General features: G+C 42.5%; 1 protein-coding gene across 6 annotated transcripts in view; it reads left to right on the plus strand.

Moving 5' to 3' along the window:
• LOC117369188 overlaps window positions 1-12,139 on the plus strand; it is a 293,723-nt gene that overhangs the window by 163,002 nt on the left and 118,582 nt on the right. For all 6 annotated transcript variants that reach the window (XR_004541095.1, XM_033963328.1, XM_033963324.1 and 3 more), the window contains 3 exons: window positions 1,754-1,947; window positions 6,507-6,809; window positions 10,317-10,546. Coding sequence is in view for 5 of the 6 variants with exons in the window: in XM_033963328.1 (XP_033819219.1) it covers window positions 1,754-1,947; window positions 6,507-6,809; window positions 10,317-10,546 (727 nt within the window). In the remaining variant the exon portion in view is untranslated. The remainder of the gene's footprint in view (window positions 1-1,753; window positions 1,948-6,506; window positions 6,810-10,316; window positions 10,547-12,139) is intronic.

Consider the following 12,139-nt stretch of genomic DNA (forward strand, 5'->3'; position numbering starts at 1 on the left):
CAACTTAGCTGACACCTATGTATCAGAAATAGTACTTGATGGGGATGATAATCCCACAGCAAGACTTTAAGCTTGTATGATTGCTTTTCTCTTCATTTCCCGGTACTGAGCTTTGCCGTTCAGAATGTAGTTTGCGTAATTATCTTCAGGGAAAAGATGAAGTCATTCCTCAGACAAATTCAATTTCACTTGAGTAAAAGAATTCCAAGTCTCCCAGGGCTCCTTGGAACAACTTAATAGATTTACTTTCCTTTTCTTTCATCGGCTCCAGGTTTGTAATGAAAACTCCTGGGGAACCTTAACAAACCGTGTGCATGCCAATCCTCAGGGGGCAGAGTAGTCATTATGGAAGACATGCCAGCAGAACTGTAAACTAATTAAGAGTGCCTTCTCTATGAAGACCCTTTCAATGGACTTATTTATGAGTGTGGCAGCTTTTAGGAATATCACAAATCTATGTGCTCATGTTTCCAAGTGTGTGAGAGTCTGCGGTTGTGTGTGTCTGAGAGATGGTGGTTGGGCGTGTGTGTTCTGAGTAGAAGAGCAAGGCTTTTTAAAAGAGAGTGTTTACAGCAGTGGTTCTCAGCCCTGTCCTGGAGGACCTCCAGCCAGTTGGGTTTTTGGGAGGTGACAGACATGCAAATATGCCTCATGCATATTCATTAGGGCTATCCTGAAAACCTGACTGGCTGGTGGTCCCCCAGGATAGGGTTGGGAACCATTGCTCTAGAGATCTTTTCTAGAAGTTCCTAAGGGAGTCTCTTGGATTTATAGAAGAAGCAATGCCACTGTTTCAAAAATATTTTTACCTTTTATATCATAGAATAGGGAAGATCAAAGAGACGATCAAAGACACAATGGTCAACAACTTAGAAGTAAATCCTGATAGCTTAAATTTGACTGCTTTCCTTGAAACACTGCAAGAAGAAATTCGGGAATTTGCTACTTTGCAAGTTTTGTTTTTGAGTTTGATAGGGACATATTATGAGACTTTAGACATCAACAAATACAATTCTTGGATCAAAACATTTGGATGTTTCCTAATGTCTCTAAGCAGACTCAAGAGAGAAGAGTTTTTCTATTATTACATCAAGAAGTGATGTCAATGAGGGAACAATTATTCCTGTGATTTTCTTTGAAATGTATTATAAAAATTAGAGGTCAAGCCTTTATATTTTGGAACCCAAAACAGTTATTAGCTTTTCTGGATTTAAAAATAAATTTGACTGGTCAAGGAACTGGCTAATCGGATTCGCCTTGTCCTATGACACCATTATGCTATATTTTGACTCGGTTGTAGTCAGCTCTTTATATTTTTGGTATCATCTTCTCCCACTTTCTGGAATCTCCTCACTTTATTGGGGTCTTATAAAGGAATTACATTTATTTCTGAATTTTTTCTTTGAATTCTGTATTACTATTGTAATGTATCTCCAAATTTCTGGACAAAGGTTCTTTCTTTGGTTTTTGTAAAATGTGTAAAAAAAAAAATAATAATAATAAAAAGTTAAAATTTGAATATTACTTCTTCTGTAAACTAAGAATAGTTTCCTCCCAGTGAAGAGAAGTGAATTGCAGAAGTAAGAATAAATCTAAGGACAAGACCTGGCGTCTTGACAAAGCAAAGGAATAGGTTTAAATGAGAACATAACCTGAAATTTACATAAGAAATGTGCTGTATTGATCTTCATTTTGACTCACTGAAAGACAAATCTACTGGGTGTGTTTTTTGATCCTTTGTTGTTACTGATAGAATCTCCGTATTTTCTGAGACGAGGCTTAATCACAACACTTTTCTGCTGGCGTTCACTGGATCCAAAGGGCAGAAAGTGGGACTGGTTCTGTCCTTTGATGGGAAAGTGCAACACAACTTGGAAGGCCTGACAGCTGTGCCCCAGTTCCTAGCCCTGGAAGGTTTTCTTAAGCAGAAGAATCACATAAATGAAGGTATGTGTAAGGAATTGGCTGGTAATCAAGATATCATCCGTTCGCACTTCACATAATTGTTGATGTATTGTGAACAATCTAAATGAGTTCTATAACAAGTATACCCCCTTTTATTAAACTGCGCTAGAAGTTTTTGGCGCGGTGAGCTGCACTTAATGCCCCACGCAGCTCCTGACATTCTTAGAGTTCTTATGAGCGTCGGGAGCAGTACGAGGCATTCAGCGTAGCTACCCGCGCTAAAAACTGCTAGCGCAGTTTAATAAAAGGAGGCCATAGTGTGGAATATTCCTTAATATTTTATGCCCTGAGCATTCTAATTTCATTAATGAATTTACTTTAACACTAAACAAGTGAGACCCACTGGAACAACTCCAAAATAACAAAAAGATCCCACTGTTTAAAACATAAGGTGTTAAAAAAAAAGGGGGGGGAAGGATCTCAGAATCCTGCTTGGTGACAGGGAATAAACCTCAGCCAAGTCTGACAAGGTTCCACATTTCATTCATTGATCCTGAAAAACCTCCCCCTTCCTTTTTTATTCTATTTCTTTCATATTTATTATGATTTTTTTCTTCCTTTTAATATTAATTTTTTTTAAATCTTCCCCATGGAGTCTTCTTTTAAAACTAAATTCATTTGAATTACTTCAATGTATCTTCAAATTTACTTATCTCAAATGTTGGGCGTATTTATCGAGAATGGACTTTGGATACTGCCGAATTTGGGCGACTAGCACCCGAGGCCCAAAACTGACTTAGACGTTCGTTTTGATTATGCCCCTCCACGTGTATAACCCTTGATGGAGACTGCCCCAACTTTTCAACGGCCCCCCTCATATTAGTGGTTTAAACTTGGCTGGCTTTATCACGTGATAGACACCAATGTGCTGACCCAGCCAAGTTTAGCAACCAAATTGTGCCACGCAAAAAAGCAGGACTATCTTTGACCTGTATAACTTAGCCAGCCGGCGCTTAAAATTGACTTGAACCAACCAAATACAGAAAGGATATTTAATGCCGGTCACCGGAAACGTCTCAGCATTGAATGTCAGAGATTCGTGCCAATCATAGGAGTTAGTCATCCTCCCTCTTGTGGTCTCAATACTGGCCCCAATGTAAAGGCTTTTGCCTTGACTAGGAACATATTTGTGTAACTTACATAAATTACTCAAATCCTCCTATACTAAACTTGTCATAGACTAATACACCCCCCAAAAAAAAATTATTATTAATGGGTATATGTGGAATTGTATTCTTTAGAATTCAGCTGTAAATTTAGAATTTTTGTCTAGGGGAAAAAAGACTTCAAGTGCTCACGGCTGCCTAGTTTTAGAACTTCTTCGTAGGTCAACCTCTTGTGAGCTATCATTAGTTAATAGGCCGTTGTCTAATTCAGGTGTGTCAAACTGAGGCCTGTGGGCCAAATCTGACTCATAGTGTAATTATATTTGGCCCACGAGAAAATACAAAATGTCTAGAACTGGCCCGCCGGGTATGTCAATGTAGGACAGCTATATGAACTTCACGATATGTGTCAGTTGTTTTTAGATCACTCACCTTTATTTATTTATTATTTTTAATCGGGTTTTAATGCATCATGTGACCATCGATTTCTTTAGCGTCCATCCTTTTTATTCAGATCTTTGGGTGTTTTTTTTCATGGCACATTTTGCTTATGATTATGGTTGTGACTATGGTAACTCCCCTTTTTAAATTTCCGGCGTTTTTCAAGCTGGTTTTACTGTAGCTCAGAGCGCTACAGATTGTCTCTACTAGGTAAGAGCCACAATGGCTTTATTTCATTCTTCCTTTTAATTTTTAACGTGCACATAGTTATTTTAAGTTATCTTAAGTTCCCATAAAATATTAGCTGATGGTTTTATGTTTTCTATAATCTGTTGCTACACTACGACGCCTACACTTTTTTCACGCTCTGCAGCAGAGACTTTTTATTTATGTGTTTTTAAACCTTTCCTCATGCAAGGTTTTTTAGTATTTATTTTTCACTATTTATATTATATATTTTTTGTTGGGTTTTAGTTTATTATGTGCCTGCGATGCTTCTTTGGCCACTTTTAATCTTGTAGTTCTCTACTTTTGGCTTCCTCAATTGTAGACATTTTTTCAATAAATATCAAGGTTGGCCTGCGACTTTGTCCAAGTTTTTAATTTTGGCCCACTGTGTATTTAAGTTTGACACCCCCGGTCTAATTAGACTCAACACTCTGCCCGAGAAAGTATAATCTTCACTCCGCAGCATTGGCTGACAACAGGGTAGTTACTCTCCTGATGAAGCTCCAAGAAGAGTGAAACAGGGATGCTCCGTTGAGAGATTTAAGTTCTAAAAGTACCCTTGAGCACTATCATCAAGTTAAGATACTAGGATATGAAGCTAATTCTAACCATTATTAATTTATGCTCACCTGTTGTGATCATCGCATAAATATTTAAATAATTTATGAATGGACATGCCTAAAATAAGGGGTTTTTGACTAATGATAGCTCGCAAGAGGCTGACCTACCAAGACAAGTTCTAAAACTAGGCAGCCGTGAGCGCTTGAAGTCTTTTTTCCCCTAGGCAAAAATTCTAAGTTTACAGCTGAATTCTAAGGAATACAATTCCACATATACCCATTAATAATAATTTTTGGGGACTTAAATAAATTTAGCCAGCGCTGACCCTAGATATTCAATGGCATTTTCAGCAAGCAGCACTGAATATCCAGGTCTTCACTGGCTGCCTAGTACATGCCTGATTTATTTATGTATTGGGATTTATTAGCCACCTTTATGAAGAGATTCACTCAAAGTGGTTTATAATACATTAAATAGTAATCAGATACACTTCAATATTTTCCCTATCTGTCCTGGTAGGCTCTCAATCTAACTATGGTACCTAGGGCAATGGAGGGTTTCCCAGTTTTATTTAAAAGTTGATATACCGCTTAAAAAATGGTCTAAGCGATGTACAAGGTCATAACTATTAAAATCAAAGTCTCTGGATAAGTCTAAAAACCTGTTTCGATTATCAGCACTCGGATGACTTGTCTTTTTGATCGTCCAAGTGTCTACATGGGCGAGTTTTTAGATGTACAGTAAAACCTTGGTTTGCGAGTATAATTCGTTCCAGAAGCATTGGCTCAGTTGTGATGATGTGACGTGTATATACTGTATGTACTCATATTGGAAGACTTTGCTCATTTAGAACAATCACTACACTCTTGCAACGTCAGAGAGAAAAGAACCATCAGCTCAGTTGTGATGTGTGTATACTGTATGTACTTGTATTGCAAGATATTGCCTGTATATCAAGTTAAAATTTAATCAAATGTTTTACTTGTCTTGCAAAACACTTGTAAACCAAGTTACTTGTAATCCAAGGTTTTATTGTATTTCTGTTTCGATTATGAGCCCCTCAGCCTATAGAATACTATAAGATACTCGTATCTACATGCTGGAAGATGAATCTATTTACTGTGTCTGGTTTTCAATCCTATGGTTTTTACTGATAGAATTTCCATTACAGGGCCAGCTGAAAGGGTTATGGCGCCCCCAGCCAACTTTGAGGGCAGCGCCCCACCCCCAAAGCCTAAACTTTCCCACCTTCTTTCTTAAGCCTCTAGTCCGGCATTGCTCCCTCTCCTTTCCCCTTTCACTGCAGCCCTCTAAACATTACCTTGCAACAGTATTTATTATTTATTTATTTCATTCATTCATTTTCTATTCTGTTGTCCCCAAGGAGCGCAGAACGGGTTACAGGTTAAACATACATAATATCAGTACAAGATTACAATGCAAGTGTTCATCCTAGTGGCAACCACATGCACACAAGCAGCCAGCCCCGGGTCTTCCCTCTGCCGTGTCCTGCCAATAAAGAGAAGACCCAGGTCTTGCCGAAAGCAGCCTGCTATGCATGCAGTTGCTACTGGCAAGCAAGGTAATGTTTAGAGGGCTGTGGGGGAAAGAGAAGGGAGCAATGCCAGACTAGAGGCTGGAGAGAGAAGGAAAGAAATTTTGGATTGAGAGAGAAGGGGGAGGAAGTTTTGGACCAGGTGAAACGCTGGCGGTGAGCTCAGGAGCCAGGCTCTGGTGCCTTCAGCCAGAGCCTCACCTAATCCAGTGCTTGAGCCAGCCCTGCTCTGTGTCTTCGGAGATGAGGCTTAACCACAGCACTTTTCCGCTGGCCTTCACTGGCTCCAAAGGGCATAGAGTGGTAATGCTTCCGTCCTTTGCTCTATGGCTAGTATAAGTGCTTGTGCCTAAGTGTGCATATGCACACTTTTACCCAGTTACACTATTATTCTATATGGGAAAGTTGGCACCTGCTTTCCATTATAGAATACTCATCACATAGGTGCACCATTACAGAATTACCTCTAAAGAAAACAGATTGTCCCAAAAGAGTTTATAAAAGTTTTATTTCATTTCTCAAATGACTACTTTACAAGGACTGGGTCATTCAGATTTGGAGTGACTTCTGTGGGTTACTGAAAGTTTAATATTTCTCACTGTTTTCTCCATTCTCTGATTAGAGTAATTGCTATTTCTGCCATATTACAGGAAACATCACATTTCTAATTAACCGCGCACTGTATGGGCTTCATGTCAGAAATAGAAATGTGTTTGGAAACACCAGTTTGCATAATATCACGTTTACCTTGACTCAAAATGGCAGTCAGGAAATTCCGATGAAGACCGAGTTGAAAGGGCACCTCGAGTTGACTGAAGTAATGAGAAAAGGTCAAGGCTGTTTCGAGGTGGATGGATACACTTTGTGTGTGGAAATCTCACATATTCTCGGCCAGGAAAACCAGGGAATCACTGGGGCTTTGACACATAACATTGGCTCATTAAAATACACAGGTATGGTGTGAATTTTAGAAACCTGCAATTCTTATAATGTAGTCACCTTCTCAAATTACGGCCCCCTTTTATCAAGCTGCGTTAGGGTTTATATCACAAGTCGCTGCGGTAAGAGCTCTGATGCTCATAGAAATTCTATGCAGCGGCCTGCGATTTTAAAAAAAACCCTAACACAGCTTGATATAAGGGGGCATATATCTTTTTTATAGCTTTTCCAAATTTTTCTTTCATCTTCTACATTCCATGCAAGTATACGCTATTTTTAAATTTACAGTTGAATATACTCGGCCTGCAGGCTTCAGCAAATGAGGCAGTTCTCCTGAAAAGCAAGTTAAAAGAGGTGCAAAAGTAAAAATAATTGCCCCTCTCATCTCTCCATCCCTTGAAAATGAAGATCGAACTCTGCGACCCCCACTCTTGTTCTTTAAAAAAAAAAAAAAAAAAATCAGATTGACACCAGACTCCCCCATCACCTCACTCCTTCTTCTCCTCCCCTAGCACTTACTGGATCATCCCAGGTGTATAGTAGAATCACTCCTGCCCAGACTGGTTCCAATCTCAGAATAGCTACTGTGATTTCCAGTGGCAATTTTGTGAAACTGCCACTGGAAGTTGCAACAGCCATTTTGACTCAGCAGATACAGCATGCAGAGGAGTACCTGGGGAATCACTTATGCTCCAACTAGCCACTAGACCACCAGAGTGGTACAGTAGGCTTCATGGTACAGGCGGTCCTTGAGATACAGACTCATACTTAAGAACACGGTCGCTGCTTCATTTGATTTCATTAAGCAGTATTTCCAGTATGCTGTACCTTAGAGCAGTGATTCCCAACCCTGTCCTGGAGGAACACCAGGCCAATCGGGTTTTCAGGCTAGCCCTAATGAATATGCATGAGAGAGATTTGAATATGATGGAAGTGATAGGCATGCAAATTTGCTTCATGCATATTCATTAGGGCTAGCCTGAAAACCCAATTGGCCTGGTGTTCCTCCAGGACAGGGTTGGGAACCACTGCCTTAGAGGGAACACTGGTAGGACAGTTAGCCCTTTTATCAGCTAGGAGCAGAGGTAAGCAGCAGGAAGCTTAAAATCTACAAGTTCTGAGTTACATACAAATCTGACTTAAGAACAGCTTTAAAAATGTAACTTGTTCTTAACCTGGGGACTATTTGTATTTCATTTTTTGCTGTGGTAAACAGCATGTTAGTGCTTGCCGCTGATCTGCAAAGGGGACTATGACTTTTTAGTAAAGATCTTTTTTTGAAGTTAAGTTTTTATTTGGGGGGGGGGTAGTTATTCTGATACTGTAATTATTTACTAGAATTTTCTCTGGACAATCCAGATGATGATTTGTGAACGGTTCTAAGCTAATGGTTATGAACATTATGGCCCGGATTCTACAAACAGCGTACTAAGTTAGGCGGTGGTAGGTGCCATACTTCCACCTAACTTAATTGGCTTAATTGATTTTAATCAGAGCGGTAATTGACTGCATCATTTAAACTCAATTATTTTCTCATTTTAAAAAAGGGAGGCGCCTACAGCAAAGGCGCCGTTCTTCTGACTACTGATGCCTAAGGTCACAGAGGGCGTGGTTAACTCTGAGAGTGACCTTAGGCGCCTCCGTAGTCACGATTCACATTAAAGGCAGGCGCTGGACATGTAGGCCTTTAAAACCCTGGCCTATATGTCCAGCACCTATCTGTGACGTGGCTGCGATTCTCGAAACGGTGCCATTGCGTGATTGACACGTGATCGGCATCACTTTTGTTAGGCTGCCGCCACAAACGGCGCCATTTCGAGAATCCGGCCCCTATATGAATGAAGCATATTATTATCATTACTAGTCTTTAAGCCCGTTACATTAACGGGTGCTAGAATACTGTTCACCCTCTATGTTGCCCCTTCCATTCACTGCTCTCTCTTCTCTTTCCATCTCTCTCTCTCTCTCCCCCATATAGCCTCTCTCCATCTCCTCCTTCCTTTTGCCTTGGTCTGGCATACCTTCCTCCTTCCCTCCAAGCCATTCTCTCCCCCTCTGCTCCCTTTCCTCATTTAACTACTTCATTGGTCAGCAGCAGCATTCACAATTCATTGCTGTTGCTGGCTTCAGGTCTTTCTCTCTGGCCGGCCCTGTCTTCATGAAAACAGGAAGTAGGCAGGACCGACCAGAGAGGAAGGCCTGAAGCCAGCAACAGCAGCGAATTGTAAACGCTGCTGCTGCCTGAAGCACCCGAGGCAGACGCTTCTCTCCCCTCCCAGCCCAACCCCCGCTGACTCTGCGACCCTCCCAGCAAGATGACTTTAATATCAAACCTCCCTCCAGCGTTGACAGCTAAACAGGCTGCTTCTGCTTTCTTCTGCCGTTGAGGCTCTCTGTTGCGTCATTGATGACGTAATCAGTGAAGCGGCAAAGGGACTCAACTGCAGGAGAAAGGCCGAAGTAGCCTGTTTAACGTGCAGCGAGTGCTAACGCTGGAGGGATGTTTGTACCGGTGCAGAAGCGATATGTCTCTCCCCCTCCAGTACCTGTGCAGCACTTTGCTGCGGCGCATCCTCCCATGGGGGGGGGGGGGGGTTGCACAGTGTGAGCGGGTGAGAGCGGCGATCTCCAGTTGGGGGGGGAGGGGGGTGAGAGCGGCGATCTCCAGTTGGGGGGGGGTTGCACAGTGTGAGCGGGTGAGAGCGGCGATCTCCAGTTGGGGGGGAGGGGGGTGAGAGCGTCGATCTCCAGTTGGGGGGGGGTTTGCACAGTGGGAGCGGGTGTGAGCGGCGATCTCCAGTTGGGGGTGAAGGGGGGGGAGAGCGGCGATCTCCAGTTGGGGGGGGTTGCACAGTGGGAGCGGGTGAGAGCGGCGATCTCCAGTTGGGGGGGGAGGGTGTTGAGAGCGGCGATCTCCAGTTGGGGGGGGTTTGCACAGTGGGAGCGGGTGAGAGCGGCGATCTCCAGTTGGGGGGGGGAGGGGGTTGAGAGCGGCGATCTCCAGTTGGGGGGGGGGTTTGCACAGTGGGAGCCGGGTGAGAGCGGCGATCTCCAGTTGGGGTTCTTTTATTTTTTTTGTTTTAAGTTGAAAGCCGGCGCTGCAGCTCCTCTCTCAATCCTGGTGCAGTTCGAGAGAGGAGCCGGAACCATTGACAGTGAGAGGCAGGGGTGAGGAAGGCCGCTGCAGCTGTGTAATTTTTTATTTTTATTTGAAAGCCGCCGCGAGCAAGTGGTGACGTAAAACGTGCGCATGCGCACTCGTGTTTTCGCGACGGATCAGGGAACACGTTTTTTTTTAGTGCGCATGCGCGGCCTAGCATTTTATTATATTAGATTATTTCTGAAAAGGTGTGAGATAACGTAAAATTAATGATCTGTAGCTAAATAGCTGTGAAAATCTGGTAAATATTAGAACATACAGTTAACTAAACTTTTTATATATTTTATTGAACAGACTCTGCAATAGCGCTGCTGTTTTTATGCCTGCGTTAACCAGATGTGTTTTCGTTGTTTGTGGTCAGGCATTCCTACACAGGGAGCTGTTATGGTTACCTATAACCAGGCAAATGCTAACAGTACAGTAACTGTAGCTCTTCAAAGTGACAGTGGCAGGATTGATGCACAAGTTGAGATGGTGAGATCGTCAGCAGAGTTCTCTCAATCTCTGTTCAATGCCAGTTGGAAACACAACGTAGGTGAGCTGAGGACACATGGGATTCCATTTTCTGCAGAAGGAGCTTTCTACACACAGGTATAAACTTATGTCCTTGACAGATATGGTTAAAACTGTAAGTACCCTCCTAAATTTCTGGGTAACTAATTCTTTAAGAGTTTCATTTGTGATATAGGTTAATTTTTTTTTGTAAACCGCATAGATCCTCACGGTTATGCAGTCTATAAGTTGATTTTAAGTTTACGTTTTGTATAGGGTACAAGCAGTTGTCAGTTATTTTTTTTACAGACAAAAGTTCCTTCATTCTGGTCTTTCAAAAGAGATGACCATTTTCCAACTTTATTTCTAAGACATTTACCCGGTCAAGTGGATTTGGGGGGGAAGTTCTGATATGCTTCCCTTTCCAAATAAGGGCAGATAAAAGACCTGCATGGTCCATCTAGTCTTCCCAATAACGAAGCCAGATCGGAACCCACCACTCTGTGCAGATTGCGCTCCTTCATGGTGGTATACTGGCATCACAACCAGGGCAGCTGGCAGTTTGTTACCCTGCCTATCACATATAGGCAGTTCTAAGGGTTACTTTGGTTTTGTGATATTATGGCATCACAACACCATGCCTATATGTAATACCCGTGTTAATAGTAAGAGTGGTTTTATCATCATGGTCTCAGCATAATTACATTCATTATGATAACGATTAAACCGACAATTGCTAATTAACAATATTTTACTTTCTAACTTCAACCTTAAAATGGCCTTCCCTCCCTTCCCACGCTCATAGAATATGATATAAACTACACATACTTGATCCTGACCTGTCTTTGCTGTTTTCAGAACAGAGTGTAGATGTTTGCCCTGTCCTGGCCTTCCCAACTATTGAGGGAGACGGTAGTGTAGCAAGGCCTGTTATTTTAGGTGGGCCCACAGTTATGTTGGGTGGGCCTCCCCAACCTATACCCCCCTTGCCACCGCCACATAATTTATCCTGTATCTAGCCCCCTTTTCTGCCCCAGGATCTTGCATTTGCTGCCACCTTTCTCCCACCTGCTGCCTAGCAACTGCTCCTCCCCCTAGTGTACCTGAGTTCCTGGGCTGTGGCAGTGGTGGTTTGTATCCAATACTTGCGCTGACCCCGCAGGCTTCCCTCTGCCGCGTTGTACCTGAGAGAAAACGGAAAATGCTATCAGTGAGGGGGGGGCATGGCAGAGGGAAGTCTGCGGGGTCAGTGCAGGAAGCAATTGCACATTGTTGATCCTGCCCACAAAGATGATGTTTTGGAAAGAGGGAGGTTTAGAGAGGGGGAGAAGTTGTCGGGCTGTGGGCTGGTGAGTAGGGGGCAAATGCCAGATCCAGGTGTGGGAAAAAGGAGCGAAAGTTGGCCGTTGCTGAATTGTGTTGGGTGGGTCTGAGCCACAAATAGATGGACCTGGGCCCATTCAGGCCCACCCATAACTGCGCCACTGAAGGGAGAACCATTGACAAGAATTATTCTATACCGTAGCACACAATATTCAGTAGCTCAAAAAGCATTCAAATTGCTTATTGCTGGTGTGAGCCATTTTCAATACCGTGTACTATTCATTCCAATAACATCATGGTAGGCTCATTTTCTTAGTGAAATGTACCTTTCTCGTTGGTTTTATTGGTTTACCCTAGATCTTTGACCAT

Source organism: Geotrypetes seraphini, chromosome 11 (genome assembly GCF_902459505.1).
Source record: "Geotrypetes seraphini chromosome 11, aGeoSer1.1, whole genome shotgun sequence".
Classification (NCBI taxonomy): domain Eukaryota; kingdom Metazoa; phylum Chordata; class Amphibia; order Gymnophiona; family Dermophiidae; genus Geotrypetes; species Geotrypetes seraphini.